Raw genomic sequence first — 27,420 nt, 5'->3', positions numbered from 1 at the left:
AAAGGTGTCTTTGGTTGTGGCAGTTGTCTCGAACTCATTATTATGCAGGTGAGCGTTGTGGTTGCCAGTGTGACGGCAGAGCTGTTAGTGAATTTAAATCGCTAGGCCTAAAGGTTTGTCTTTTTGTTGTTGAGTCACGGTCTTGTATTCAATCAGTTGTACACAACTGGAGTGTTATTTTTGTGCGCTGTAGACTTTTGTGATTGCGTTCGCCCTCTCAACCATTAGTGGGTGTGTTCGAGTAGCTTACACGTGTAAGTCAAACTTACACGAGAGCGTTCGTTTAGCCATCACGTGATCCTCGTGCCTGCCCTGGTGTCAGCCGCTACTACCCCGGCTGGCCGAGCGGGTCTCTGGAGGCTGCTCGAGTGTAATGACGTCACGCATGGACTGTTCGTGCATGGACGTACATGATGGAACGTGGCAGGGACTTGACCTTACTCCCAGAATGCCTTGGCGAGTACACTGCAGCGTTCGATTACCCTAATTTCGAGGCTTCCCTTGGTATAACACTGGCGTATTCAGGGAAGCTAATCGAACGCAGCCACTGATTTGTATCTCTCACGTGTGCGCATTAACATAAGGCACGCGGCCAGCGTGCACATGTACTGTATGTACTGTACATACATGTATGTACTGTACATATCAGCATACAGTACAGACAGGGCGCGCAGTTGAAGCCAAGTAAATGCATGCAGCACTACTACAATCTTTATCACTTATAAAAAAAAGTTTGAAGTAGGGGGTTACTAAAGTAATGGATAGGCTAAGCTTAGTATCATGTATTGGCCATCATTTTCTTACTTGTTTAGAATAGGCCTACAGGCCACATACTCATTTTACTCTTCTCCTTTTTCAGGTTATTTCACCAGAATGCTATGGATGTCGCGTGTGCTTGAATGAAGATCTCGAAAATGGCTTCAGAACAACGCTTTGTCTCCCTATCAAGACTGTCTCGGGGGCCAAAGAATGGAAGAGACAGTTGAAGATGTTTCAAAAAACCACTTTCGGATTGGCCAAGGTGTACCCTCATGTTGGCGACAAGATAATATTCAAGGTAGACCTTGTGGTATGCATGCATGTGTTGACCAGTTGAATCCCAAAGGCAATATCAATGTGTTTTATATGTGCACAATTCTTTCACTGGCAGGTTAGTTTCAGTTGCTTCTTTTGAGCTAAAGAAACATCAAACCCTGCCTCGTTCCAGCAAAGCAAACACTCAGCCATCAGCTTAGAAAAATACAGACTGTGCCGCTGCCACGGCAATTGTTGCGAAACGTTCAGACAGAAAAAAGGTTAATAGGGAATGAGATACATATTAGTCGTAAGTGAATGAGAATAATAACGTAAAAATAAATATCTTTTCTTAATGATGAACTGCACTTGTTTACATTTGAAAACTTTGTAAGGCTTTTTCAACTGTTTTACAATAATTAGGCGTGCTGAATTTAAAACCGGCTTTCCTTTTCTTTGGTCAGGTCTGATTTCTCAAATATGTTTTTTTATCAGCGTATTCCAAAATGACATTGTTGGGCCTAATTTTGCCAAAGCTGTTAATGTGTAACTGTAACTTTTTTCGGATGTTGCTGATATATGGAAATATGTAGTGCACTTGCAAAACGTTTTGAAATTTGGGGGTGGATATTCGTTGGTAGCATGTAAAGCAAAGACATGCCCATATTTTCCATGTTTGACAAACAAACCAGTACTTCCTCTTGACAAAACTAATAAAGGCAAAATTCACCAAGCTAGAAGACAAGTTGAATTGATGTGTGCTCATTTTCAAAAAAGTGAAAAGTGCATGACTTGGGGGATCGGTGCAAACAAAAAAAAATGACCTAAATTCAGGCATTATTAGTCCTTGAAAACAGTACAGACCATTATGGTTGCTAGAAGTTTCTGTCTTCTTTACAGATCCAAAGAAGGCCATATCTTCAAGTTCCCCATGATCGTTAACCTGAGGTTTAACCACAACCATCCAGTTGATGCAGACCAACAAAACTGTCACGCGTTACCGAGCATGGGTACAGCAAGACAGCCACAAAAAGAGCAGTCACATTCAACGGAATCTGGTGTTGTCTTACCACCTAAGAAAAAAATGGCAGCACCCCATAAACTCTCTGAATGTGTAAATGGAAATCGGCCTGAGAGGCTGCGGAAGATGCACAGCAAGCACTAAAGCTCCTGAAAAATGATGTATTTCTCATTTAACCTGCTCTTAGTGATGACTCTGTCACCATTCTCAAGACGTTTGCCATGATTGACCAAAAAAGGATTGCTAGTAATTTGGGGCATCAGAACTGTAAAACTGATGTGTATCTTTTTATGAGGCCATAATTATAAAAGACATCTGAGTTAAGATGTATGTTCCCCATTTTTTGTTTATGGGGGGTTTCTTTGTTTATTTTTATTTGAAGTCGCCAAGTAAAAGGATTGCAAGCAATTTTGAGCACAAGTACATGTACTGTAATAATGTTTACATCTTTCTTTGATATCATCCAGATAAAAGAAATCTTGGTTAAAATGTACATCTGCTATTTAGTCGAAAAATTACTGTAATTCTGTTTGTTAAAAGTGACTGAGTTAACCCCAATGTCTCATTAAAATATGTGAGCAGAAACTAATAAAACATTTTACACATGAATATGAAATGCTTCAATTGAGTTAATTTTATTCTTCATTAAGACATGATTACATAAACAGTAAGTTGCTGACAAGGACTACTCCCAAATATGCAGAGACTCTGCCGATGTAAGCCAGTGATTGTATCCACAAGTGCTGATTGTATAAGAATGGAAATAAATTACAATGTTAACGCGTCGTCACTAAAGATAGATGCGCGTACGTGTACATGTACACGTATGTACAGTACATGTACCTTGCATGACTGTGCATGCATGCATAATAAGTTCGAGACAAATCCCTTCCACAACCAAAGACGCCTTGTGATTGGTCGATAAACGCATAATTTGCATACAGTGTATCAACTATCCTAGGAGAAAAAAATCGCAGGCGGCGCTAAGGTGAAATCCCTCTATAGGCTTTTTTAATAAATAAATTCAAAATTTTGCACGCATGCGCACGTTTTGCCTTGGCGGCAAGAAGTGTGAGCAGGCCATTGGAAAGGTACAGGGGTTCGACTTTGATGATCACTTTCTTAAGCTTTTCTGGGTTTTTTCTTCAGAAAATCCCATTAAATCATTTTTGCTAATAGCTTTTAATCTGATTGGGTTTTTAGTGCTCTGTAAAATGACTTTATAATCGTAATTTCTCCTGTGCACTCGAGATCGCCGTTTCTTTACACGTACTGATGTTCATTGTACTGTACGATTCGCTGCTTTTTGCACTTGGGATATCTGAAGAACCAGATCCCTTCCTCCCTGCAGTTTGTCTTGTCGTACAACCCTAAACACAACTCGATACCATTTCTTTCGGTATTACTCCAAGCTACGATCAGGTTCAATGGTAAACTATGTAAGTACAGGAGGTGGACCAATTGGGTTGATTTACCAAAGTGTGTGCACGCGCTGAAGTTGGGACATGCGCGAGTGCGATGGTACGTTTCGTAGGACTGGCGGCTCCTCGCAGATTTAATCAGCCTCCATAGAGTGTCAGAACTTCAGTGCACATCACTCACTAATTTAGTCTGTAATTTCCTCTTCCAAACAGTCAAACTTGCTTGATGGCATGACACAAGTATCGGGGAGTTACTGTCTGTGAAATTTCAATGTTTAGAAATCAGAAAGGGTCTGATTGGGACCGTGATTGATCAAAACAAGCGAGGAGACTTGTAGCCAAGTCAATGGCTTACGCTGTCAATTTTACCTGCAATGAGAGTAACAAAAGTGGGTAGAATTGCAGACTGCAACAAGATAGGAACGTTGAAAGCAAAATCTGGACGTTAATAAAGCAATACAAAAATTGACAAGTGTATACATGTATACGTTGTCAACGGTTGCAAACTGTGTTGCATCGTCGTTAATAAATCTTTTCTTATTATCGTATCTAAAAAAATACAGTGTTCATTAATTTTCATATGCATAATGTATATCAGCAGAATGTTACTGGTAGTTAGGAAAGTAAGTTGATAGATTTTTTTTTTGGGGGGGGGGAGATTAGGCTCTTAAACACTTTACAGTGACCGTTGATGTCAAGATAAGGAAGAGAACTACTCTGAACAAAACGACAAGGAATTGTTCGTGTATAGACCTAGACACTAGTACGACTGGGTAAACTTTAAAGGCAAATTCTTGGGCTTTCTTTGTTCGACCATTGTGTAAATGGTTGGATAAATCCATAAAACGACCAGTGTTGGTCCCAGTTTCAGTCAAGATAGCTGAATAAATATTGCCCAATTAATTTGTTCGGCTGTTCTGATGAATCCATCCACGAATTACTGGGTAAAAAGTGAGGTAACATATCTCAGCGAATGGGCATTTACTGCGCAAGAGGGTTGAAACATCCACAAATTTAGGAATGATCGGCCTGTATCTGTAGATCTCAATGCAACGGCGGCGGATCATCAAGTCCTGTGGTTGTTGGAGGAGTGGGGCCTTGGCACCGTAATTGACGATTTCATTTTTGGTGGGAATGGTAAAACATGTTTTTTAAATTTACGACTTCTTATTTTGAAAAGAAATCATGATGCACATACACGTCTGTCTAACAGACAGAAAGGTTTTGCGTTGTTTAGTGGGCGCTGAATTTGGCTAGGCTAGGCTTGGTCGCGGTGTATGAAATACATAGCCGTCTACATGTATGCCAACCGCATGTAAACTCACGATACATGTACTAAATGCTCGGTCTAACATTTTGTACCACCGCCCAATCCACTGAATGCCCAAATTAGGTCCAATTCCTTTGAGTTATAGACATGCGTGTAATTATGCAACCGGTTGAAATGTGTGTTTACTTTAATGTGGAAGAGCTCACCGTTTTGTGTTGTTTTCTACTAAAGAGTGAAAGCAAACCACATTTCCGGCATTCATTTATTAAGAACATATTTTTTGTGCCAATATAAAGTCCCAACCAGTGAGCATTCGCGCTGGATGTTTATCGAATAATTTATGGGAAAATCAAGAATTTGCCAACGAGTGCAAGGTCATATGTACGCCTGGATACAGTGGATACAGAGGAGCGAGGAACCAACTGAAACCGAGCCGTTCTTAAATTTTACGCCACAAATAAAGAAAACTAAATGCTTAATAAATTACTGCCCCAGTTGTTGAGAAACTTTACCAACACTTGGACATACTATGCAAACCAATGGTTGTGCAGTAGTGAATAACTACCTTTTGAGTAACTCGTTTACCCTAATTTTGAGCAAAGGTATTTTTCAAAGCCCGTTTGGTAATAATTACCCAGTGTATGAGCTTCAGTTCAGCAATTTGGCTATTGTACTAAGGTTGGGCAAAATTGGGCAGTTTTTTGTCCAACGTTCTTACAGGGTAGATTTATATTACCATGTGTAACCATTACCATTAATTACTGAACTCTATGGATATTTACAGACTGAGTATGCAAACTAAAAATTGTAAAGTCAACCATATGTTTACAACTGTACTAAAAATTAAGGTCGCTCGAGGATGACTGATTATTCAATTATGCATTTTGGAAGCCAGCCAAGTTGTACTACAGAGTTTGGTCGATTGCTAATTACGGGTATTATCTAATTCAAAGTGCATGTTTGGGCGCATTTGCAGTTTAGAGCAGTATGTCATGGTGATGAAGACAGCCCCCCCCCCACAAAATTGCCCGAACCTCCACGGCAAAAATCTTGGATCCGGCGCTAGCTATAAGGAATACATTAAATTGGCCAAGTTGCGTCACTCTGTGCCGTTGTCTATAAATACACTGCCCCATGCTACTGGACTTCACAACAGAACTTCTCACCAGTGGACCTTCCTCAAACAGCAGCGAACCAAGTAAGTGCGATGCAAGAAGGTAGTGCAATACAGAATCATCTAGTTTGGGATGACATTTCTTTTGACTGAAAACTGGTGTGTAGACTTAACTTTCTTAACCAGAATGTTGAGTAATTACTAAAAGTTTAATCAGCAGAAAGGAAAAATTGCACACCTTAAGTATTTTGATGTAGAAAGCACAAGTTTGCTGAGTAATACATCTCCATCGTTAAAATGCTGTCTTGTGTTGGCTTGTTGTCAGATTTTACATGCATATAAATGTTAAAGGTCCGAGCAATACAGTTTGTTCACTCTAGTAGTTTAAAATGCACGTTTGTTTTCAATCTTTTCTTTGTAAATGGTACTTTGATGTATTTTTTGCTTTTTATGTAATATATTGTTTTCTCAATGGTGCCCTCTGCTTTCAAAGAAATATGGCTAAAACACGAAATATTTTCAAAGGGTCCTTTTCCATGTATTCTTGACATCAAAAGGATGTCAATTTATTTTCAAACATTGGAGAAGAACAAAGAGTTGTACGAAGAGAGTTTTGAAAAAGTTCTCAAAGCTGGCCTAGTCCAAGAGTACTTTTAACGAATTTTTATCCAATAGGTTAATCCTACCATGGCTCTTGGCGCACTGGATATTGCCACAATCGCAGTGGAGGTGGTCGGCGGTGTGGCAATTGCGTGCAATCTGGTGGTGATTGCCGTCTTCGCAACGACCAAGCCACTCCGTAGAAAATACTATTGGTTCATTCTTAATCTCGTGCTTGCGGACATTGCTTCTGCCATTCTAGCAATCGTGCAACAGGTCCACCCAGGTAAAGCGCCAGTTGCCCTGGTGCGGGGAGCGGCATTCACTGCTGAACTGAGCGTCCTGTCAGTTGCTTTAAATCATTTCCTTGCAATTACTATGCCGTCTCGTTATGACGCCATTGTAACACGTTGTCGTATGGTAATCTACTGCTTCTTCATTTGGGCCCTGTCTCTCTCTACCTTCCTGGTCTTGACGTATGTTCAGGAGTACACTTTTTGGATTGTCAGACCCCTTTTGTCCCTCACTGTGATACTTCTCACCGGGATTTTCTACTGCGTGGTATTTCTGACTATCAAAAAGTACAAACAGGCTCAAGCTTCGGCTCCGCGCGATGATCAGACGGGCGACCGTCTGCTCCGCACTCGGCAACTGATGATCACCTTCACTGTCATCTTGATAACATCTTGCGTGTGTCAGATCCCTTTCTGCAGCGTCAATATCTTGATATTTTTCAGAGGAGGGGGCCTATGGGCTCAAGAGTACACCATCCTGGTCGTCCACAAGTGGAGCGTTGCCGCCGTGCTTCTGAGCTCCGTCGTTAACCCGTTCATTTACTGGTTGCGTCTCGCAGAATTCCGGGCAAAGTTTTGCCCCAAGCGAGTCAAAGCCGAGACGGAGTTAGACACCGTCAACACGCAAACCCATATGTAGGCAGCCTGTAAGCATAACAAATATGACCCACCCTTTAGTTAAGGCAATCGCTGCTATTATTCGATTTCAGTCTCAAGGTGCACGGCATATCTAAATACCAGAGTGAAAACACACTCTCAAAAATAGAAGGTCCATTATAAAGCCACTCCAAAAGAGTGACAATCACTCTAAAAAAGTAAAAACACTTTAAAAAACCGTGAAATTTCCACTAGGATCGACAAAACAATTAAGGAAAACTTGATCGAAAAGGGGTGCACTTTTTTGAAAGTTTTTTATTATTATTATTTTTATTATTATTTTTGCCCGATAAGAGTGATTGGAAAATATTAGCAAGTGATTCAATGGACCACCGACTGCTTTTGCCAACTCGTTTTTCGGAGCTTATGCCCCCCATTTCAATAGAAAGATGAGCATTGCATGGTTACAGAGACAATGTGTTATCTTGTATCGGCCAATAAGATTGTTGACATATACCTGAATGGACGGTCAGAATGAAGAGCCGCTGGTGCGCGAACATGGCTTCTGTGCAAGTGGTATGCTCACGCTTTAGCTGCTAAGAACTTTTCTCCTCACCGATAATAGCTTTGGAAGGGTGTCTGACAAGTTGAGCAAGTGTGAATGTGATGGCACCTCTGCTCACATTAAAATTAAAATCTTCGGGCAACAGAGAAACTAAAACTCAGCAATTTTGCATTTCTTTAATTTCCGCAGATTGCGCAGGTTAGAAAATCTGTTATGTATAGATAGATGATAAGCATTCTCGCAGCTGGAAGCCTGCGGACCTGAATTGCCTGAAATAAATGATTGTTATTTGAATTGTGCGAACTACTAAATTATTCATCATGAAACATCACAACGCGTCGGTAAAGGCGGTTGCGGCGGTAGACTGCGAAGAGCAAATAGTAATTTGTCGTCAAACGCTGTGCACATCGCTCTTGTGAGAAAACATCATCTCCGCAATTGTCTTGATTGGAGGCTAACAAATCTCAAGATCCCTTCCAAACGACACTTGACCAAAATGCACCCACGTCATTGTGCATATCTAGTGCATCTACCACTGAATTTCTGCAGAAACAGACGAAGACATTCTCCAATTTTAAAAACGTGCAAAACATGGGCGCAAGTATATCACTGTTGTAGCCGGATCTTGTTGCGCTTTGTTCAATGAGCCGTACATCATAGGGCTGTAATACTATCCGTTGTAATGTAATCTTAATGTAAACGGTGAAGGCAAAACCTCGGTAACTCTTCAAGTGAAACTATTAAGGTAAAGGGGTTTATTTCGTTCATTACAGTACCCTGTAAAAACGCTGGGCAATTTTTGGCCCAACGTTAGGTAGGCCTACAAGGTGAATTGCCTAACTGTTGGGCACTGAAACAGATTACCCGACCGCGTTGATTCCCTCAAGAAGTAATGGGCAAACTTTTCTCATTTTACCCAACATTTGTAGAAAATGTTATTTGGAATACTACTATTTTACCCATTTGTTTTGATCATTTTAAGTGTAATCGATTTGTAAGAAATGCTTTTTTTCTTGAAGTAATCGTAACAAATAATGAGCCTTTTTAATAAAGACCCTTTAAAAATGTGTTGGTGAAAATCATGTTTATCAGCTTACAATGGAACATTTGAAATCATTACAAAAAGTACACTGGGCTTGCTTAAATCTGCAGCGTAATGTTGTGGGTAGGCCTACTATGAAACAATGATCAAGCTAATTTTATGTGATATTGTGACGTTATAGTTGTAACATTATTAATATTATGTGGACAAGTCGAAAGAATTTGAAGTTTTCGTAAGTAAAATACTGCTTCAGAACACATACAAAACACGACATGTTGTATATAGCCGTAGGGCGTGACAAGGTGAGAATATGAAAAAGTCTGGTTGAAGCGTAATTGATAACAAACTTGATTCTGGTCTTTGGTGATATTAAATCCAAAGAAATCGTTATCTGTCATTCTAATAAAACCTACGCAGGGACATATAAATGATTGCAATGAACCCTCGTCATAAAATGTATATGAATTAGATAATTATCTCTTTTGTGTGGAGTGTGGACATCTGTGTCAGTTTTCGCATTCGGAATATTCTGCAAAGTTTTGATCATCCTTAATGTGTCTCGGTTAGCTCGGGATATGATTATCATTTAATATTTTAATAAAGGGTTAACGGTTATATATGCAACATAGGCCGTGCAGCCAGTCAACTAGTAACTTGTTCCCTAACCTCGTGTCGCGTACAATGGAAATCCGCTGTACGCTGCATTTCACGCCTAGGGGGGAAATGCCGACGGCCAACGTATTTCGTTCATGTACCAATTTTGGATTCATTTGCCGATCGACGCTCTATAATTATTTATTACGGATGCCGCTCCACTCACACGCCCGGTCGCTACGCCCCTGGACACGGATTGCTTACAACAAACTGAGTTGAATTTGAATTTGTACAGTCACGTAGGCATAGCATCTTTGTATACTTAATATCAAAGGAGAAAGAACTTGTTATTCATGTCATTTAGAGTCATTGTTGATTTGACAAAATTGATTTTTTTACTATGATGCTATCTTTATCATGCTTATAGTATATCTAACGCGAGTAGGCCTACTATTAAAATTGTGCACCACAAGGGAAAAGCACGCTTTTTAACATTTGCTGCAGAGCCAAGGAAATTCTAAGTTTGACTGTTTGAAGGTGATTTATGGCAAAAACGATCTCAGAGGTCATACCAACCGAAACAGCAAATGTCTGGGTCTTCCTTGAGAGGCACCTCCCGACCGATACTTGCTGTCGCTCGTCTTGTAGAGTACATGGAAATAAATAATAAAAAGGAGATTTTACGTTTTCCTCTTGTGTGATGCAATAATTTCAGAGCATTGTTTTTATGCATGGATCGAAAGATTAAAATGGAAAATTGGCATGTCACGTCGTGTAATGTTACACTTGGAACGATTCTGGATTGTTGGAAAAGATCGACCCCGACGTTCGAAGTCTGAAGAAAGTTAACTCTACGTTTGCAAAACTTGTTTTCAAGACCTGGTAAGTGGGGCATCCAGAGGAAGGAGCAACCTTTCCCAACCCCGCGGACATGTATATTGAGGACTTTATCAAAAGGTCAACAGTAAACGCACCTTCAGATGGTTGAGAATTTTTTGTGGATGAAAAAATGGACTGTGGATTCAGAAAAAAAAACTTCCTTCTGCCTTTTCTTTGAAGACGCTAGCTTGTAGACGAACGGCTGTGCGTACAGATTCCACTGTTAACTTTCCTCAGACACTGTGGTCGGAAAATCATTCGGCCGACCTACCAGTACCGTTCTTCATTCTCTACGAACACACTTGCTTGGAATGACTCCTCTAATAACGACCTTCTCACACCAACAACTTGTATTTTAAATTCCCAAGACAGTCTTCGTTTCTTGCTGATGTAGAAAACACTATCAAGTCGTCAATGTCGATAATGTCGGATACTTCATTAGATATGCAGTGCGTAGTGTGTGCTTCACTTGGAACTGCATATTTTACATAAAGCTATCCGTCACTTCACTTTAAACCAAGCCCACTCCGCGTGCACTTACGTGCACTGAGTTACGTGCATTGATCGTGATTTGTGCTCAGCATAATCTTGACTCTTCCACAGATATATTGTACTTTAAGTTATAGCAGCCCTCCTTGCGCACCGAGCTTGTTTTCCTTTGAGTTTGAGCAAAATTAATTGTAAAAACTGAACACGATTTGATATTAATAATATTTTTGGGCAAGAGATCCATATATGGACAACAATAATTTTCCTTAAAAATTTTATATTTTTAAATTTACAGGGGAAACACTAACAGAAAAATACAGAGCAACTCTAAATAAAAAAATTGTATTTTTACTGGGAAACCACTCCAATGAAAAGACATGTATTTAATAACAAACTCATTTCTAGATCTGCCACAATAGCATGTCCCCAAAATGAAATTTAGGGGAAAAATTCCGAAGTGTTTACTTAGAAAAAGAGTTTTCAGACAAGTATTATAGGTTTGTCCTCAAGTTTTGTCCATTTATAGAACTCTTTCCATATTTTTTCATTGCTAAGAACAAAGCCAACAAAATTGTCATTCTGCCATGCCTCAGTGTTGGACAAACCATTTTCCCTTTGTACTATCTGAATGTAATTGCACTTTTCTGCAGAATGAAATTGGATAATGTCAAAGATACATTTTTTCGTATAATTTTGTAATTCTACACGGATGTGGGCTTTTGCATTGAGCTGATCAATGCACTAAAACAATATCTGTATATTTCGTTTGTTTCTCTCTTTGGGGATGTCATGACAGGATTTTGAAGACGACGACGAAGAAGATGAAGAACAGATAACAACTGGACTTTATTCACAGCGTAAAAGAAGACCTGGCTGAAGAGCTGAGTGGAAGCAAGATATCGTTGAGGACTTTATAGATATTGTGGTTAACAACGAACACTACCAAAACAAGCTAATCTGTCAAAATACGGAGAACAAAGCCAATGCTGTAATAAACACAAACATATTGGCCTCTTTAGAGAAGAGATGTCAAGAAAGATGCGCTGACGAGATAACATTTGATGTAAAACAAATGCGGTCAAAATTCAAGAAACTGGTGGCAGAGTGCAAGGCTGTATGACAAAACAAAATCTGGAATTAAAAGATTTCAAAAGGAAAAAGAATATGAGACTTATATATATATACTCCTTTTTTGATGCTGGACCACCCGGAGGACTCATGACTGGTGTATGGTAGCCATCAATGGCTGCCCAGGCATATGGAAACTGCCAGAGCTCTTCCATGTTTATCATTTTTCTCTCAGTTCTTCCTTGGTTTGAGGACACTTTCTACTGACACATTCATCCCAAAAGACATCCCCAATTGTCCGTGTAACCTCTGACACGATGTCAGAAATAGTTGAGAGGCCTATCCCGGTCAGCTGTGATATGGTGAAGTAATAGTCCCCTCTCCCAAGACGATAGAGACGCACTGCCAATCTGCACTCTGGTGATACGGGGTCTTCTGCAATTGTTTCTTTCTCCAACTGATGACGAATACGCTCCAGAATGTATGTGAATGTTGTGCGTGAGACCCTGTATCAAAAGAGAAAAGTCATGCATGACACTGATCACATTAGTAAGCATAACACTGATCACATTAGTAAGAACAGCATTTACACATAAATTGACATCATGCCTTGCTCATTTTCTTACAAGAGATTGAGAACAAAAATGTAATGATTTTACCCCACTTCCCGCTACTAAAATCAGTTTGAAAGAGCAAATTTTCGAAAACAAGTAGTTGTGTTCAAAATTACATGTATATAGGCCAAGGTGCAAGGCACAATTTTCAATTTCAAGTTGAAAACTTTCATCAGAAAATCTTCATGCAATAAAGGGAAGAAAATTCCAATTTTCTGTGTTAGATGTCTTTGGCATTGTTCAATTTAATTTAATTCAGTAACAATGTTAACTGCCATACTTTTCAAAAGTAAGTCAACATAAATTGGTAAATGGTAACCATCTTCCGTTTCATCATGATGTCCTCTTGCGTATAACATCAGGAAATCCAGTTTCATCACAGATGACAGAGCACAAAGTGGTTTAATGGACCAAGACAGAAATGGCTTTGTGCCAAAGAGCTGTTTGATGCTGAATTCATACTGTCCAGAGATGGCGTTTTCGTCAAAATCTCCAAAATACCTGTAAATCATTTAAAAAATGATTATGAAAATTTATTTTGCCTCAAATTGATTATATGTCTCTGAACCCAACTGGACCTTTTAGATTTTGATATTCATAACAAATTCTGTCTGAGTAAAATCTTTCAAAAAAGGGAAATAATTTTAAAAACTCCACTTCCGGTCACTTGGAATTCTTCAATTGTTCTTTTTACCTGAACGTTTGCTTGAATCTCATATCCGAATAATTACTCCAAACATAATCGAACTAGCTACAGTGTCAACCCAATCGGCGACATCGACGGTGTGTCGTGACAGCAAATCTGTCAGCTAGCAGCAACATAGCGAACAACAAACACGCTGATTATCCGTCTTCTCCTGGCCACAGCATAGTTTGCAGTGGCTTGCAGTTTCCTTCGCTTTGCTCTTTCTGCTAAAACCCGGAGCAAAATTTGTCTATTGACTTCCATAATTTCTGTCGTATGTCGCCAATTAGTTGGGTCAAGAAAAAGGCACGCACAGCTGCTGATCCGAAAAAAAGTGTTGCGCAATGCCTACTTGCATGTACTTGTTGCTAAGATCGTGTGTTCGTTTGTTGGCATAATTTCTCCAGTGTATTAAGTTCGCCTGTCTGAAATCAAAATTTAATTGGGTCGACCCGATTCTATTTGTTTCGGTGCGACGCTAGAACGCCTGTCTGAAATGAACATTAATCTTTTTATCTATGAGTACAATACACGCTAATGACAGTGCGTCTTTTGAATAAGGCACGCATGTACAGAGCAATGGCACATGTTTATTACTGCCGTAGCTGATTATTTTAAAACGAATGTTTCAGTAACATTCGAGTAAGGTCGTCTAATTTGGTATGCATGTCTTTCGATGGCTGTCTTTCGATGAACAGGTTCAGATAAATTGAAAAGTCGTTCCCTTAATTCAGCCAGTGTTAAGTGAGTCCATGGCTCTGAAGCCAGCACCTCTCGTGCGCACCGGTACCGATAAAATCCGATTAAAAATGTCACGGCAATATTCGTGTGCAGTGCATAATTATACATTTATATATAGCTCTATGACACTGGATAGGTGTCCGGGCTTTTGAAAAAAGGAACAATATTTCCAAACTGTGGCTACAAACAATGGCTACATGCACTGTTCGGCATGCACGAGGGTTTATCCACTACGAACACAGGGCGAGCTAGGGTTCCCTTTGTTTTCTCCGAATGACGCAATCTACACTCAGAACTTGCATCTTGGCATGAACTGAAAAGGCCGTTTTAGTTTAATACGGTTGAGCTCTGAAGACAAATGGCACTGCGTTTGATTCGGTTCTTCCATGTTTATTTGAACAGATAAAACAAGAGAAAACATGTTTCCCTTGGAGGTGCTCTTTAAACGCTGCCCGACATGATTGACAAACACCCAAAAAGACACCAAAGATTTCTTTTGCCGTCTTCGCCTAAAAGAGTACTTCCATCATGTGAGTGCTGAGGAACCAAGTACATCGACGCCAGCCGCACCTAATTCCAGCGATAATCCTGCCGCTGAGCATATGAGTGCTCAAAATGATAAAACTCCAGTTGACCCTTTGGACAAAATTTGGCGTAGAAAATCTAAATTGTGTCCTCCCTGAGGCCGTAACAGCACTCTTTATCACGCGATCGACAGCTGTAGAAACGAAGTACACAACTTAAATTTCTATACACCTGCCTACTCGAACATCTCGACTGAAGAACGCCAGGCCATTCACTCGCTCTGTCAGAACCGCTCTATTGTCATCAAGAGGGCCGACAGAGGAGGAACTACTGTTGTCTGCAGGTGTGGCTTGTACTTGCAGGAAGCAGAACGGTAACTTTCTGTGAGTTCCGCTTACAAAGAAGTATACCATGACGTCACAGAATTACACCAAAAGATGGTTGTCGACGCTATCGACGAAATGATTCGTTCAGGTGCACTTCCTTCAAACGCCAAGAAACTTGAAGCTTCCTCACCTCATTCAGGCCGTTTCTACCTACTTCCTAAAACCCACAAGCCTGGTAATCCTGGTTGTCCTATCATCTCTGCATTTAGCTGTCCTACTGAATTGATGTCTCAATATTTGGACGCCATCCTGAGCCACTTGGTCTCTTCCATCCTTCGTCAAAGACACGGCTGATGCGTTCCGCTTGTTCTGTGATGTCAGTTTTCCACCGTCTTACCACAAGTACTTGTTTACCATGAATTTCAAGTCACTCTACACTTCTATACCTCACAACGACGGGCTGGTGCCAGTACTTCCTTGAGCTTAGATGGGACCCCACACCCTAGTCAATGACTCTGGTCCGCTTGGGAGAGCTGGTTCTCAAGCTGAATAACTGTCTTTGGAGATCGTTACTTCATTCAACAGAGGCAACATTGGCACGCGTATGGGACTCAGTTACGCTTGCTTCTTGGCTACATTAAAACACAACCCTTCGACGCTTACACGGGCCCATTCCCTCTTCTATACAAGAGATGCGTCGAAAGTATTGTCGGGGTCGCTTGCTGCACCAAGATTGAACTGGACTCCTTCAGTAGGTTCGTTCAATCGTTTCACCTAGCTTAGTTCACCACACAAGTCTCTGAAGATAGTGTACCTTTTTGACATACTACTCGACAGAGACAAGATTTTCACCACAGTCTTCTACAAACCTACAAACCTACAAGCCTCTAATATGACTTGTCACGTCCACGTTCTTGCGAGAATTCCATCCCTTACAATTTCTACGACTGAGACGGATCTGTAACGAAGACGCTGAATTCAACCGCCCATCCGTAGATATGACTCATTTTTTTCCTCAGGAGGGGTTACCCCGAAGAAGTTGTCATGTCCACACTCCAGAGGGTGGTCAGGAAGACCAGTGACGAAGCACTGACACCGTCACCTAAGCGGAACCAATCCCAGGTGCCGTTGACACTAACTTACCACCCCTTTAACAAGCAGGTTTGTAGCATTGCCCACAAGCACGCCAACAAACTTAGAGCTGACCCCATGACCTCCCGCATCTCCTGATCCACCTTGGGCGTTTAGCAGTGGCCGCTCCCTCGGGACTGTGTTTGTTAGTTCCACCATCCACTCGCACCTACTTCCAATCCAGGAACCCACCCTTGCCATAGTCCCCGCTGTATCACCTGCAACTACCTACACAACCCCCTCTTAACGTCGGACCCAGGGGTAGTTTCACACCAAGAGGTATACTTCCACTAACGTGGTATACTGCCTCTCCTGCTCATACATCGGATAAACTAAACGTCGACTGGGCGACAGATTCGTCAACCACCTCTGCAGTATCCGGAAGGACCGGGATAACTGGTGGCGTGCCATTTCAACATGCTAACACACACACTTGACGACGTGCGCATTTGCGTCCTCACCCGGGCAACCTCTGACGCCGAGCGCATCGAGAAAGAACAACGCGCAATATTCAGGCTGTGGACAGTGACGCCTGCTGGGTTGAATGTGGACTTCGAAGCATAAGACCAGCATTCTAAGCCTTGACAAAGACCCAGTAGGGTCGAAAATTTGGCTCTTCACGTTGGTGAGCACTACTTTTTAATTTTCTTATTCCTATTGATTTGGCTTATAAAGTGCCTCGCAATCCCATTCTCACTTTCATCCTAGACTGCCAGTTAGCATCATTTTCGAATTCTGCACAACCAGGCTAGTGAAGGAACGCGCACGCAGCCCATGGGGTAAAGGTTGCATAGAAACACATGCGCGCGAAGCACAGTGACTGCTTTGTTTTCAAGTTCAAGCCAAGTGCACACCAACGCGCTGCATATTCTCGACCTTTGAACAACGGAACAATATTTCTCAACCATAGAGTTGGATATAATAATATCCAACTCTATGTTCTCAACTAATATGGAAGGGCTGTGTAGCACTGTGATCAGAATATTGACAAGAACATAATTTCAAATCAGTGCTCTGAAATATGTAATTGAATACCTTCTTCAGGGCAAGCAGATTCAGTTCTGAATGAACGCGGAAAAATCCACGTTCATTCCCCCTGGATGCAGCGTTCCAAGTTCGAAAATGACGCGCTGCTCCAGTTCCGCACGCTGTACATCAGATGATGCTTTCCGCAGAATGCAGACGCTTACGTCACCGAGGGAATGTGGCGGCGCGCAAAAGTGCTGCGCAACAGTGAAACCAGGTGTTTGCTGGCGAACACTGCGCAAGTGTTCCGCGAAGCGGTCACCGAGGCGACGCTTGGTCTCTCCGGTGTACAGTTTACCACACCGACGACATGTAATGCAATAAACCACATTACTAGTAATGCATTTATAATCCCCACATATTCTGTAGCTATCGTGGGGGCCGACGACCGACGGGCTGTTAACTATGTAGGGGCAGATGTTACATCTGGGGCGCTGACAAGGGGAAGTGCTGCCTGCTTTTAACGGTGAGACGGAACCCAACTGGGAACGTACAACCATGTCCCCGACAGAACGATCGCGCCTAAACGCGCAAATTGGGGGTTCGGCGAAAATGGAAGCTGTGGCCGCCTCATTACCGATGTACGAAAATGTTTGAGAAGAACATTACGTACCAGGATGTTTCGAGGGTGGTATGTGAGTAGAAGGGGGACGCGATCACGTTGCTTGGCCCCGGTGGGTTTCAGAGCCGTTTCGCGCGGGATTGAAGATACGGCATTGAAGGCAGCGTCTGTGATAACCGGAGGGTAACCGTGCTGATGAAGGAGACCTAGCATTTCCTTCCCACACGCAAACATTTTGACTAGGTTGTTTTAAGGGTGAAGGATGCAGATGATATGCAAGTGACAATCATGCGGCAGATGGAATCCCTTCTTGACTCAATAGTCCTATTAAACAAATCTGGGACAACCACTAGGTGGGAGTCTTCACAGTAACTGTAAACAATACAAAAAGCAAGAAACAAATGGTATAAGATATGGCACAGGGCCAGTCCCTCAGGCAGGCAAATCTCCTCCCAAACTATCTTACATAAGAAGCTTCGACTTAAGTCCATATACACCTACATGTATGTCCTAATAATTAGCTCCTATTCACAACAATAGTGAATAACTTGCACGGGTCGGAACTCAGCCTGTCCTGCAACGGGTGAGCAGGCAAAGCTATGTGCCACTTACATTACGGCGAAGGAATTTGAAACTTTCAAAACCATCACCAATTTAATATACATCACAGTCAGGTAATACCATTCGGCCAGTAGCCAAAACGCTTCTGCCGAAGATGTTCGGAGCGTCTTAGGAGCGTATCAGGTGCAGGGGATGGAGCAAGTACCGAGGCACTTGGCGATGAAGAACTGGTTTTCATCGATGAATCGGTGGTCCACAAGAATTTGTCTTTTTTTGGAGAATCCTTATTTACAGGTGTGTCCACAGGCTGCGAGCTTGGAGTTTTACTGTCAGATGAGGGGACAACTGTCCAATCATATTCATCAGAGGAAGAAACGCGTTCGGCCCCAATTTTGTCATCACCTTCCATGAAGGGTAGGTTGAAAGGAGGCGTACCCAAGTTAGTCTCAGCAGACTCCCCCTAGTATCAAGGACGAGCATCTTCCGATTGACCCACTGTAGGGCACCCCATCTCACAGCATACAGATTCCCCTCCTGGTTACGCTTCACCATGATATATTGCAATTCACCATAAGTGTTTGCCAACTTTTGCCTATATGTGAACGCGCATGCTTTCAAGAGTCCCCGACTACCAACAGAAAGGAAACTCTTGTGCACGCGCTTGTCATAACGGCGCTTGCTCGCCTGCGCTGCTTTAAGTAAACGTTGCTTCGCCAACCGATGTGCTTCTTGGATGAGTTAGCCTGTTGCTGCACAATGCTCTCATTCCAGTTGGAAGAGTGAGGCTTATCAGCTGATCTAGTGGTATCACTAGCTCACGGCCAAACATAAGCGTGTGCGGAGTAATTCCGGTCACGCTGTGTAGTGTGGAATTATATATGAAAACCAAATAAGGGCCAGATATACTAATCTGGCCATTTACTACGATTCTTAAGAACTACATTCTTACGATCGACTGATTTGCTTAACCCACATAGCGTATTGTTGAAACGCACTGTCTTAGCGTTTCCTCGGGCATGATATGGGGTTGTCCTTGTCTTGCGGACTCCATACAATTTGCACAATTCCTGGATTACATTGCCCTCAAAATTTCGGCCACTATCCGAATACAACTGCATTTTGACCCCATACCGAACAAACCAATGGTCCCTTAATGTCCGGGCCACTTTTGTGGATGCTTTCTAAACCCTGCAGGGCACTGCTACTGCAAACTTAGTAAAAGAGTCTGCAATGACGAGGACATCCTCAATATTGCTTTTTCCCTTGTCAAGTTTGAGAAAATCGATTGCTAACCACTCTAAAGGTTGGAAAGACAGCAGATGTTGCATGGGCACGCGTACAGTTTGAATACGCGATACAGGGTTATTATCTGTCCAAACCACAGTTTTCCTCCCTTATAGGTACTCTCTGAACTCCTCAGACACAGCCCATTTAACCCCATCAGCCCCAAGACCGCTTTGATCATTTAAGGGTTCCTTACCAGACTATTTTACATGCAAGTTCCCTTTGTTTACCAGACAAATTAAGCAAGTTTTGAAGTATAGCGCCCTCACCAGTCGACATCATGAAAGGCTACTCTTGCAATGACACCCCGTTGACTAATAGTAATATCTAATAGGGAGAATAGTACTGAAGTTGTTTTGGTAAAAAGCATGGGAACGATTTCCATAAACGAAGTTCATTTTACACCCTTTGCACAAACCCTCGGAGACTGGTCTGAAATATTGTGTTTTCATTGAAAAAGCTTATACTCTGTCGCTGCTAAAATGGACTTTCCAGACCTCTAACTGATTTCTGGTAAGTAATTGATAACTGAATATGAAAATGAGTGAACTTCGTACATGGAACTCTCTTCAAATCATGAAGAACCATTGATGAAATTACAGGAATAAACTGCTTTTATTCAGGGGTGTGCTACATTTATTCTTATCTACAACAAGACTGATTGCAGATGGCACCACATTTATGGCACATGAGTTTCCGCTCAGATTTCTTGAAGGCCTTTGCTCCCACCCTCCACACCCCGTGGCCCCCGCCCCTCATCCATGCTGCGTTAAAAAGGCTGGTAAGCGCCCATGGCGGTCCATTGCAATGGGGGGATGGTGAAGTTGAAGAGGAGAAGCGAGGAATTGGGCGGGGGTGGCAGGAGCCTGAGTTGCGTTAAAGGCTGGTGCGCGACCATGGCGATCCACTGCAACATTGGAAGGGGGATGGGGGTGGTTGAAGGGGGGCGCAATCTAAACTACCACAGTCTATGTTAACGCACACTGAATGTTTCAAAGCATGGCATTAGACACGTTGGTTTCTGGCAAGTCTTACAAGCCATTCCAGTCTGTTTACGTTGGGTTCTCGTACTGCAAACAACACAGTTTCGTTTTTGGCCTTGCCTACTTCTTCCGGGATAATAGCAAGGCTATTGTACCAATCGTCCATGAAAACAACATGTCCCTTGTTTCCCAGTCCTTTCAGTTGGTCGACGAAAACTTGGCCTGGTGCTGCAAGGTTGGGTAGACGGTTGGCTTCAGCGCACGCAACAGAATGCGGGATGATTTGGTCTGATGGAGCCTTGGATTCTGTAAACACCCTCCCCCCGTCACATGTGTAACCGGTTGAGACTCGTTCAAAGAAAAACAGTTCAAGCCATATTTGGCCGACTTGCGTGGTATGTACTGTTTAAAACCGATTCGGCCATTAAACTTTATCATAGTTTCATCCAGTGAGAGGTTTCGTCTGGGCTCATAGATGCTCGGAAACAACGGAACTACAATGTCCAGTAGCAGACGAACTTTAGACAGTTTGTCACGGGGAGAGTAGTCTGCTGTGGTACAAAGGACTTCAAAGAACTTCGCACCTGGACCAGTACATCGCGTGGCTAGGCCTTTTGTTGATGCCCATCAAGAGTAGCAGTGCGACAAAGGCCATCACTTCAGGAACATCCGTTAGAATCCAAGTACACTGAGAGTTAGCGGATTCTACAGATTGTGTCTGATCTGCATATATCGGTTGGTCTCCCTCACCAATTGTCAAACTGCTTCACAGAAGTAGAGTTGAAATATCTGTAGGGGTGAGAGATGACATCCAAAAGGGGATAAACATCTACTCATTTAGCTTCTTTTTCTTCTTTTTACATGTGTACTATAACCTGAGAAGTGTGAACTGGAAATCTTTAAAATTGCAACTTAGTACACAAGCAGCATTTGTCATACAAAAATGTGTAATTTCATGTTCTAGGACCCATAAATCTTACAGGTACATGTATGCAATTGTCTTTTAATTTGATTTATTTATCTAAATGATTGTCAACTGTGGAAAACTTTTTTTCGTTTGAATGTTTGACATTACATGACTTGTTTAAATGAGCAAAATTTGCATAAATATTTCTAGACAATATTTTCCTTCATACTGTTTCACTGAATGCCCCATCATCCAATTCCTTTCTAGTTGCTTTTGATGATTTTTGTATGGCTTGGCATTTTCTTTTGGTTTGGAAAGTTGACTAAAGCCTTCATGAAGGTAGAAAAATGAGACAAACTTGGGTTTGAACTGATGACCTTCTATTCTGAAAAGTCAGTTTGGACGTGTACGTCCGACACAAAAAATGTACGTCCGACACCAATATAATAAATGCTTTATCTGAAAGTCACAACAAGATAAAAATGTGTCTTGCCTTGAAGTTTATGAACAAAGGTCTGCTGAAACTAAACACAGGAAAACTACTTCTTCAGGTCCTAGCAATTCACAGAGTTCGTGATACAAAAATTGAAACTAAAAAAAATAACTTTCTCTGAGTACGTCCGACACCATGGTGTTAGGAGTCAGTTTCCACAAGGATAATAATTCTGAGTGAGAAATTTTGTCATTAAATGAATGTACCAACTAGTCGATGTCTTTTATCAAAATCAGCTTCAGGATTATAAGTATAATAACATAATAATAACACACACTGTTGAAGTGTCCAAAATGTACGTCCAACACCGTGGAACTGCCCCTTTGCAAAATTAGTTTCAATAGAGACAGCATTCTGTACTGAGACTGTAATCTCGTCACTACGGAAATCCACTACAGCCTCTTCAGTTGACTTGACATTACGCGGTTCAAAGCCAGTGTTGAGGATAGCCAACATGACAGAAGTACTGTCGGAGTTATGAACACCTTCCAGTACCTAACAAGACCAGCCTTGTTCATCATTACATGTACCTGTTACATGATCACCCTCATTGCATAAGAAAGGAGGGTGAGCTTGTAACAATAAGAAGCCACTGTCCGGACTTGCACGTGCCGAATCCCTACTTACTTCACAACTAACAATCTTAGCTGACTCTGGGGGAATGAATACACTCTCCTGTATCTTCACGTCATATGTGTGGTGGTCTTTGTCGGCATCATCATCATAACAACACCACAGTCCTCAACTGATCGAACCCATCTCAATGCCAGATCCCAATCTGACCCTGGTTGTACATTTGCCACACACCCTTGATTTGCTCTCGTGGCCGCATAGGCCCACCGCTTCGCTTTGGCAAAGGCACGCTTGGCGTACTTTTTCCAGCCCTCCGACCTCCGTGAACTCCTCTATTCCCCTCGTCTCCCTCTCCCCTTCCCGGAGGATGGCCACGGTAGTGGGCACAATTGCCCACGTCCAGAAACGCCGGCGGCCTACTCCACCCCTTCTCCCTCTCTCCCTCTGTCAACCAAGCCTGAGTCTGGGGCAGCAGCTCGCCTGGGCAAGATATGGGATCCTTTTGCCCCGTGACTTCAGCCCTCTACCTCTCCCTTCAAGTGACCCTCCCTGAGTTACATATAGTGTTTTTCTTGGTCACCTTGTCTTATTTAGTGTAAACTTTCTTACATGTATTGTATAAAATCCCTAAATAATTTTTGCTGTCAACGTGATTGAGTGTTATCTTTGTTTACTGTATTTAACCATGTTAATTTTTCTTGTCACTTATAATAATTTCAACTGTTTTTACGGTTGCTGTTGGTCATATTGTATCTCTTTATACATGTTCCTGTTTTGTTATTTTTATTTTGTTCACTTATGTTAAAATAAATCTTTTATCTGTAAATAATCTAATTTTCTTTAAGTTATCGTAATTTTGTTCATTTCAATGGGCCGAAATAAAGTTTCCATTTGAAATTCATAAAGTCTCTCTTTTTTTCTTCGGTCAAACGCTCACAAAAATGCAATATCTTTCAAACTCACTCACCGATTTCAGCCAAATTTGGACAAAATCTAGCTTGGCCGAAGTCTCATGTGTATTGGTGTAGTGACTAGCATGTTTGGCCAGTGGTCACCTAGTGGTCAACAATGGTCATTTTCTTCAAACTTATATAATGCTTCTTCTTTCACAACCTATGTCCAATTATCGTCAGACTTGGTCAGTGGCATCTCTGGATCAAACATCACAAAAATTGTTGACAGAATTTGGCCGGTGGTCACCCAGTGGTCACTAGTGGTCGATTTCTTCAAAGTTACAAATTCCTTCTTCTTCCACAGTCTTGGTCCAGTTATTGTCAAACTTGGTCAATGATATCTCTGGACCTAGTGTCATAAAGTGTGTTCGTGGAATCTGGCCACTGGTCACCTAGTGGCTCGCAGTGGTCGTTTTCTTCGAAATACAAATTGCTTCCCCCTCAGTCTTGGTCCAACTACTGTCAAAATTGACCATTTAGGCCTACAGCTTTGGAACAAGCCTCAGATTGGATGTTCACAGAATATGGCCACTGATGGTCCTCAGGGATCTTTTTTTTTTCATTGCATGTTGGAATACTCGCCAGTTTTGCTATATCTATCGGTATCTGACACCTAACTTTGCCGATTTCAGCCACATCTGGACATAATCTTCCTTGACAGGATTCCTGTCCTAAATGACCAGTGTACAAGGTAAAGGGTCACCTAGTGATCACTAGTGGTCATTTGCGTTAAAATACAACATAACTTTTCTCACCCGGAGTCATGACTCAATCAACCTCAAATTACGGTGGTTACATCTTTGCAGGAATTAAACACCGTGTGGGTGGTTAACAGAATTTTGGCCAATGGTCACCTAATGGTCAGCGGGGTCATTTTTTCCCCAAATTTCTTCTGTTAGTTGTCCAAATATAAAACTTGATCGTTTTCATCTCTGCAGCAAGCCTTATGTACGGTTTCCAAAGAATTCGGCCAGTGGTCACATGGTGGGTCGTGGAGGTCATTCAGTTTAGATCAAAAAATTAATGTAGGCCTGCCAAATTATTCAGCCGAGAGCCGCGATGTACGTGTACGTATTCCTCAATGTTCATTTTGTACTGTGCACATATAGCAACGCACATTACGCAAAAGAGTCATCTCAAATCTCGTCCGGGAAAAGTTGAGGATAAACTGCGGAAGAGTGTTGAAGGAATGTGGAATGTGTTGAAGGACTGATGTGGAATGTTGAAGGCTTCTGAAAACTTCCCTACAATCTTCCCATAATAAAGTTATCAGTATTTGTATACACGTTGTCCCCCCCCCTTCTGGTTTTGGCCACAATAGCTGACGCTATTACTGCGGTGTCCGACAATCACGTGTGCAGCGACGGAAAAATTGAATCTGGACCATACCTGTAATATGTAGAGAATTCTGTGCAAACCCTGTTTCCCGAAGCGAACCAGACTATACACGATTTGCATAGGCCTCTGCAATACGAAGCGCATTAGCCTTAGTTATAATTATTTTTAGCCCTAGCTATAATTATTTTCACGGTATGACACTTCTTTGCCGAGTTATCCCTCTCAGCTCTTGTAAGCTAATTAAGCTTCACGGCACTTCTTTGCCGGCTTAAATCTCCACAACAATGCTGAAATGCAAACCAACAAGTCTGTAACATGAGCATTTTGAGGAAAGAGTGAGAGGCAGGGTCGGGAAAAACGAAAGATGAACCAAAAAACATGAAGGGGAGAATTTTAGTGCCACACAACATCGAGCACTTTCATGGCTTCAGCGTGTAAGGCGTATAAGGGCCACTTGCAACAAAATTGTTCGAGATACTATCTCGCCGTGGCGAGTTACTATCCCGCCTCGGTGAGTTACTATCTTGCCCCAGCGAGTTAATAAGCCGCCGCGGTGAGATAGTAAGTCGCCGCGGCGAGAAATTTTTTTTACGAGTGGCCCTTATACGCTTCCGTGCTCTGGTACTTTACTAGGACACTCAACGTGACATTCTAAAATAGGTCACGATGCTCATTGTGCGGTGCGCCACGGACAGCAACAAAACCAGGTTATTTCGCAAGAGTGATCAACATTCTCCAAGCTTATTCTATAAGTCTGTGATATTGTGCTCAGAGCCTGTAAATTAATGGCGATAAACAAGACTTAAACAATACCGGTGATATCAGCGTGCATTTCGAGTGTGTACGCTGAAAACACCAGTCATATAAAACACACCATAGGCCCTATAGCACGAAATGGGGCAGAGTCTCAGAGGAGAGCCCCACCCCCTTTTATGTTGGCTTAATTGTGTTACCGGAATCTTAGGAATTTTATTGAGGTATCTATGTGAACAGTAACAACTACATGTATCTGGAGTGTGTATTGGGTATGGACAGGGAAGGGGGTACCCCTCTGTCACATTTCGTACTGGGTATAATCAAATCAGCTACTACGCTCGAGGCCTGTCTGAATCTGCATCATAACAGTTTGTAATTGTTATTATTATTATTATTATTATTAATCGTTTCTGTTAATGACACCATACACCACTTACCGTTGGAATCCCTTACACATCTACCTTCAAGCGCTCTGCCCATGTTTCTGAAAATCAATACATTTCTTTGTAGGTCATCTGTTTGGCGTTCATTACCGTTATCACCCTGTTCCCATAAAAAGGAAACGAAGTCTACCTTTTCGAAACAACTTGGCGGTGATGTCCTCTATCATATCAGAAAGAAAAGAGGGAAGGACTTTGGTTTTGCTATGGGGTAAAACAGCAGCGTAAATGATGTGACGAAGAGCTGGGGACGAAAACGAATCAGCGCATGTAGTCTGGTTCCCTGACCCGGAACCATAAAAGTGTCTTTAATGAAACATAGTATATCCAACTGGGTCGGGTAACATGACGTGAAACAAAATGGAGTGATGCGGTCGTCTTTCGCCGAACTTGGGTGAAAAAAATACTGGTTTCCCTGCTTAAATATTTTCAAAATTTACCTAACCAGAGCTTCAAGTATTAAGGAATGGATGCTCAAGGTCTGAATGTTAGTTAGTTTGAAAAAGTGGACTTCGTTTTCCTTATTATAGGAAAAGGATGCTAATGGTAATGGACGCTATCTATTTGGCATGCTTATCTTTTGTTAGTAGACTTCAATACCCCAAAACGCGTGAGAAGGAGGGGTTACTTCCATGCATTTGGGGACCCAAAGCGATGAAGATCTGGCTGCAAAGAATAAAGTGCACCAACAGAGATGAATCTAAATGGCATAAAGCATATACAACAGACTCTGCAGCGATCACTTTCCTGCCGAATGCATTCAAGATAAGTGCGACGGGGGATAACATTTCTGCGAGACAATGCTGTCCACTCATATTTAAAGCTACCCAGGTCATTTGAAGCCGGTAATTATGCTCAAATTATGTAACGCTACTTCAGGTTTACGTAAGCGTGGAATAAAGTTTGCGGTTTCATAGTTCTCCTTGTTCAACTGTCATCTTGCAGCCAAATTACTGTCTCGAGCTCGGACTTTATCCGCCAATTAACGAAGAAGAAAGAAACACCTCCTATGGAAGATCCGTTTCCAATCACAGCCGATAAGGGGTCTAGCTGTGGTGAGCACTTGATGGCTGAACATGCATACAGACATCCTCAAATGATGACTTATTAGGGAAGCTCAGGAGCGCATCGCCCAGATGGGAAAAAAAAGTTGCAGAAGACGAAACTGTAGTCAACAACCAAGTCTGCATCTGTGAAGGACATCGTTCGCAGACTGAAAAAGGAACGTTTTGTTCCAAATTACAAGGCTCAACTAATCCAGGCAAAGTTCACAAACCTGCAGTTTTAACTTGCAAACAGTTCATCTTTTAACTCCAATCGACCATATGGCCCAGGGATAAGGAACTTTGCATTGTATATGTACTACTGCTTGACAAAAGCTTACGAATTCAACATTATGAAAGCTAGTTCATGTTTCTTATTATTACTGTTGTGATTTTATTAATGTATTTGTAAACAATGCCTGGCAAATGTAAGATCGCAAGACAGAATTATTTACAGGAATTCAAATAGCAATCCTTATTGACTACAACAATGATCCGAAAGCTTCATTTTC

At 41.9% G+C, this 27,420-nt stretch overlaps 1 protein-coding gene and 2 long non-coding RNA genes across 5 annotated transcripts; 2 read left to right on the top strand and 1 right to left on the bottom strand.

Annotated features, from left to right (window-relative positions):
- Positions 1 to 5,843: 5,843 nt before the first annotated feature.
- On the top strand, positions 5,844 to 7,373 carry LOC110978033 (adenosine receptor A2a-like). The gene is made up of 2 exons (XM_022232670.2): positions 5,844 to 5,924; positions 6,516 to 7,373. Exon 2 carries the CDS (start codon positions 6,528 to 6,530, stop codon positions 7,371 to 7,373), a length of 846 nt encoding a protein of 281 aa, XP_022088362.1. The 5' UTR covers positions 5,844 to 5,924; positions 6,516 to 6,527.
- Positions 5,968 to 16,421, bottom strand: LOC110978034 (uncharacterized). 3 transcript variants are annotated; one of them, XR_015423526.1, is made up of 4 exons: positions 14,764 to 16,421; positions 12,862 to 13,082; positions 10,108 to 12,473; positions 5,968 to 7,378 (listed from the first exon to the last, which is right to left on the bottom strand). It is a non-coding gene; the product is annotated as an uncharacterized LOC110978034 (long non-coding RNA). The 3 variants fall into 3 exon arrangements; XR_015423527.1 differs by lacking the exon at positions 5,968 to 7,378 and having other exon boundaries at positions 11,263 to 12,473; positions 16,002 to 16,419; XR_002598015.2 differs by lacking the exon at positions 5,968 to 7,378 and having other exon boundaries at positions 11,263 to 12,473; positions 16,285 to 16,415.
- A 71-nt stretch (positions 16,422 to 16,492) lies between these two features.
- On the top strand, positions 16,493 to 21,795 carry LOC147795858 (uncharacterized). The gene is made up of 2 exons (XR_015423528.1): positions 16,493 to 16,614; positions 20,599 to 21,795. It is a non-coding gene; the product is annotated as an uncharacterized LOC147795858 (long non-coding RNA).
- The last annotated feature ends 5,625 nt before the right edge of the window (positions 21,796 to 27,420 follow it).

Source organism: Acanthaster planci, linkage group LG20, assembly GCF_054643075.1.
Source record: "Acanthaster planci isolate LZ-2023a linkage group LG20, COTS_SCS, whole genome shotgun sequence".
NCBI lineage: Eukaryota > Metazoa > Echinodermata > Asteroidea > Valvatida > Acanthasteridae > Acanthaster > Acanthaster planci.
Note: the sequence above shows the minus strand (reverse complement) of the source record. Positions and strands in the feature narration are given on the sequence as shown.

Bases quoted from the DNA above. Each gene is read 5' to 3' on its own strand.
- LOC110978033 (XM_022232670.2), top strand. From the start codon at position 6,528: ATGGCTCTTGGCGCACTGGATATTGCCACAATCGCAGTGGAGGTGGTC.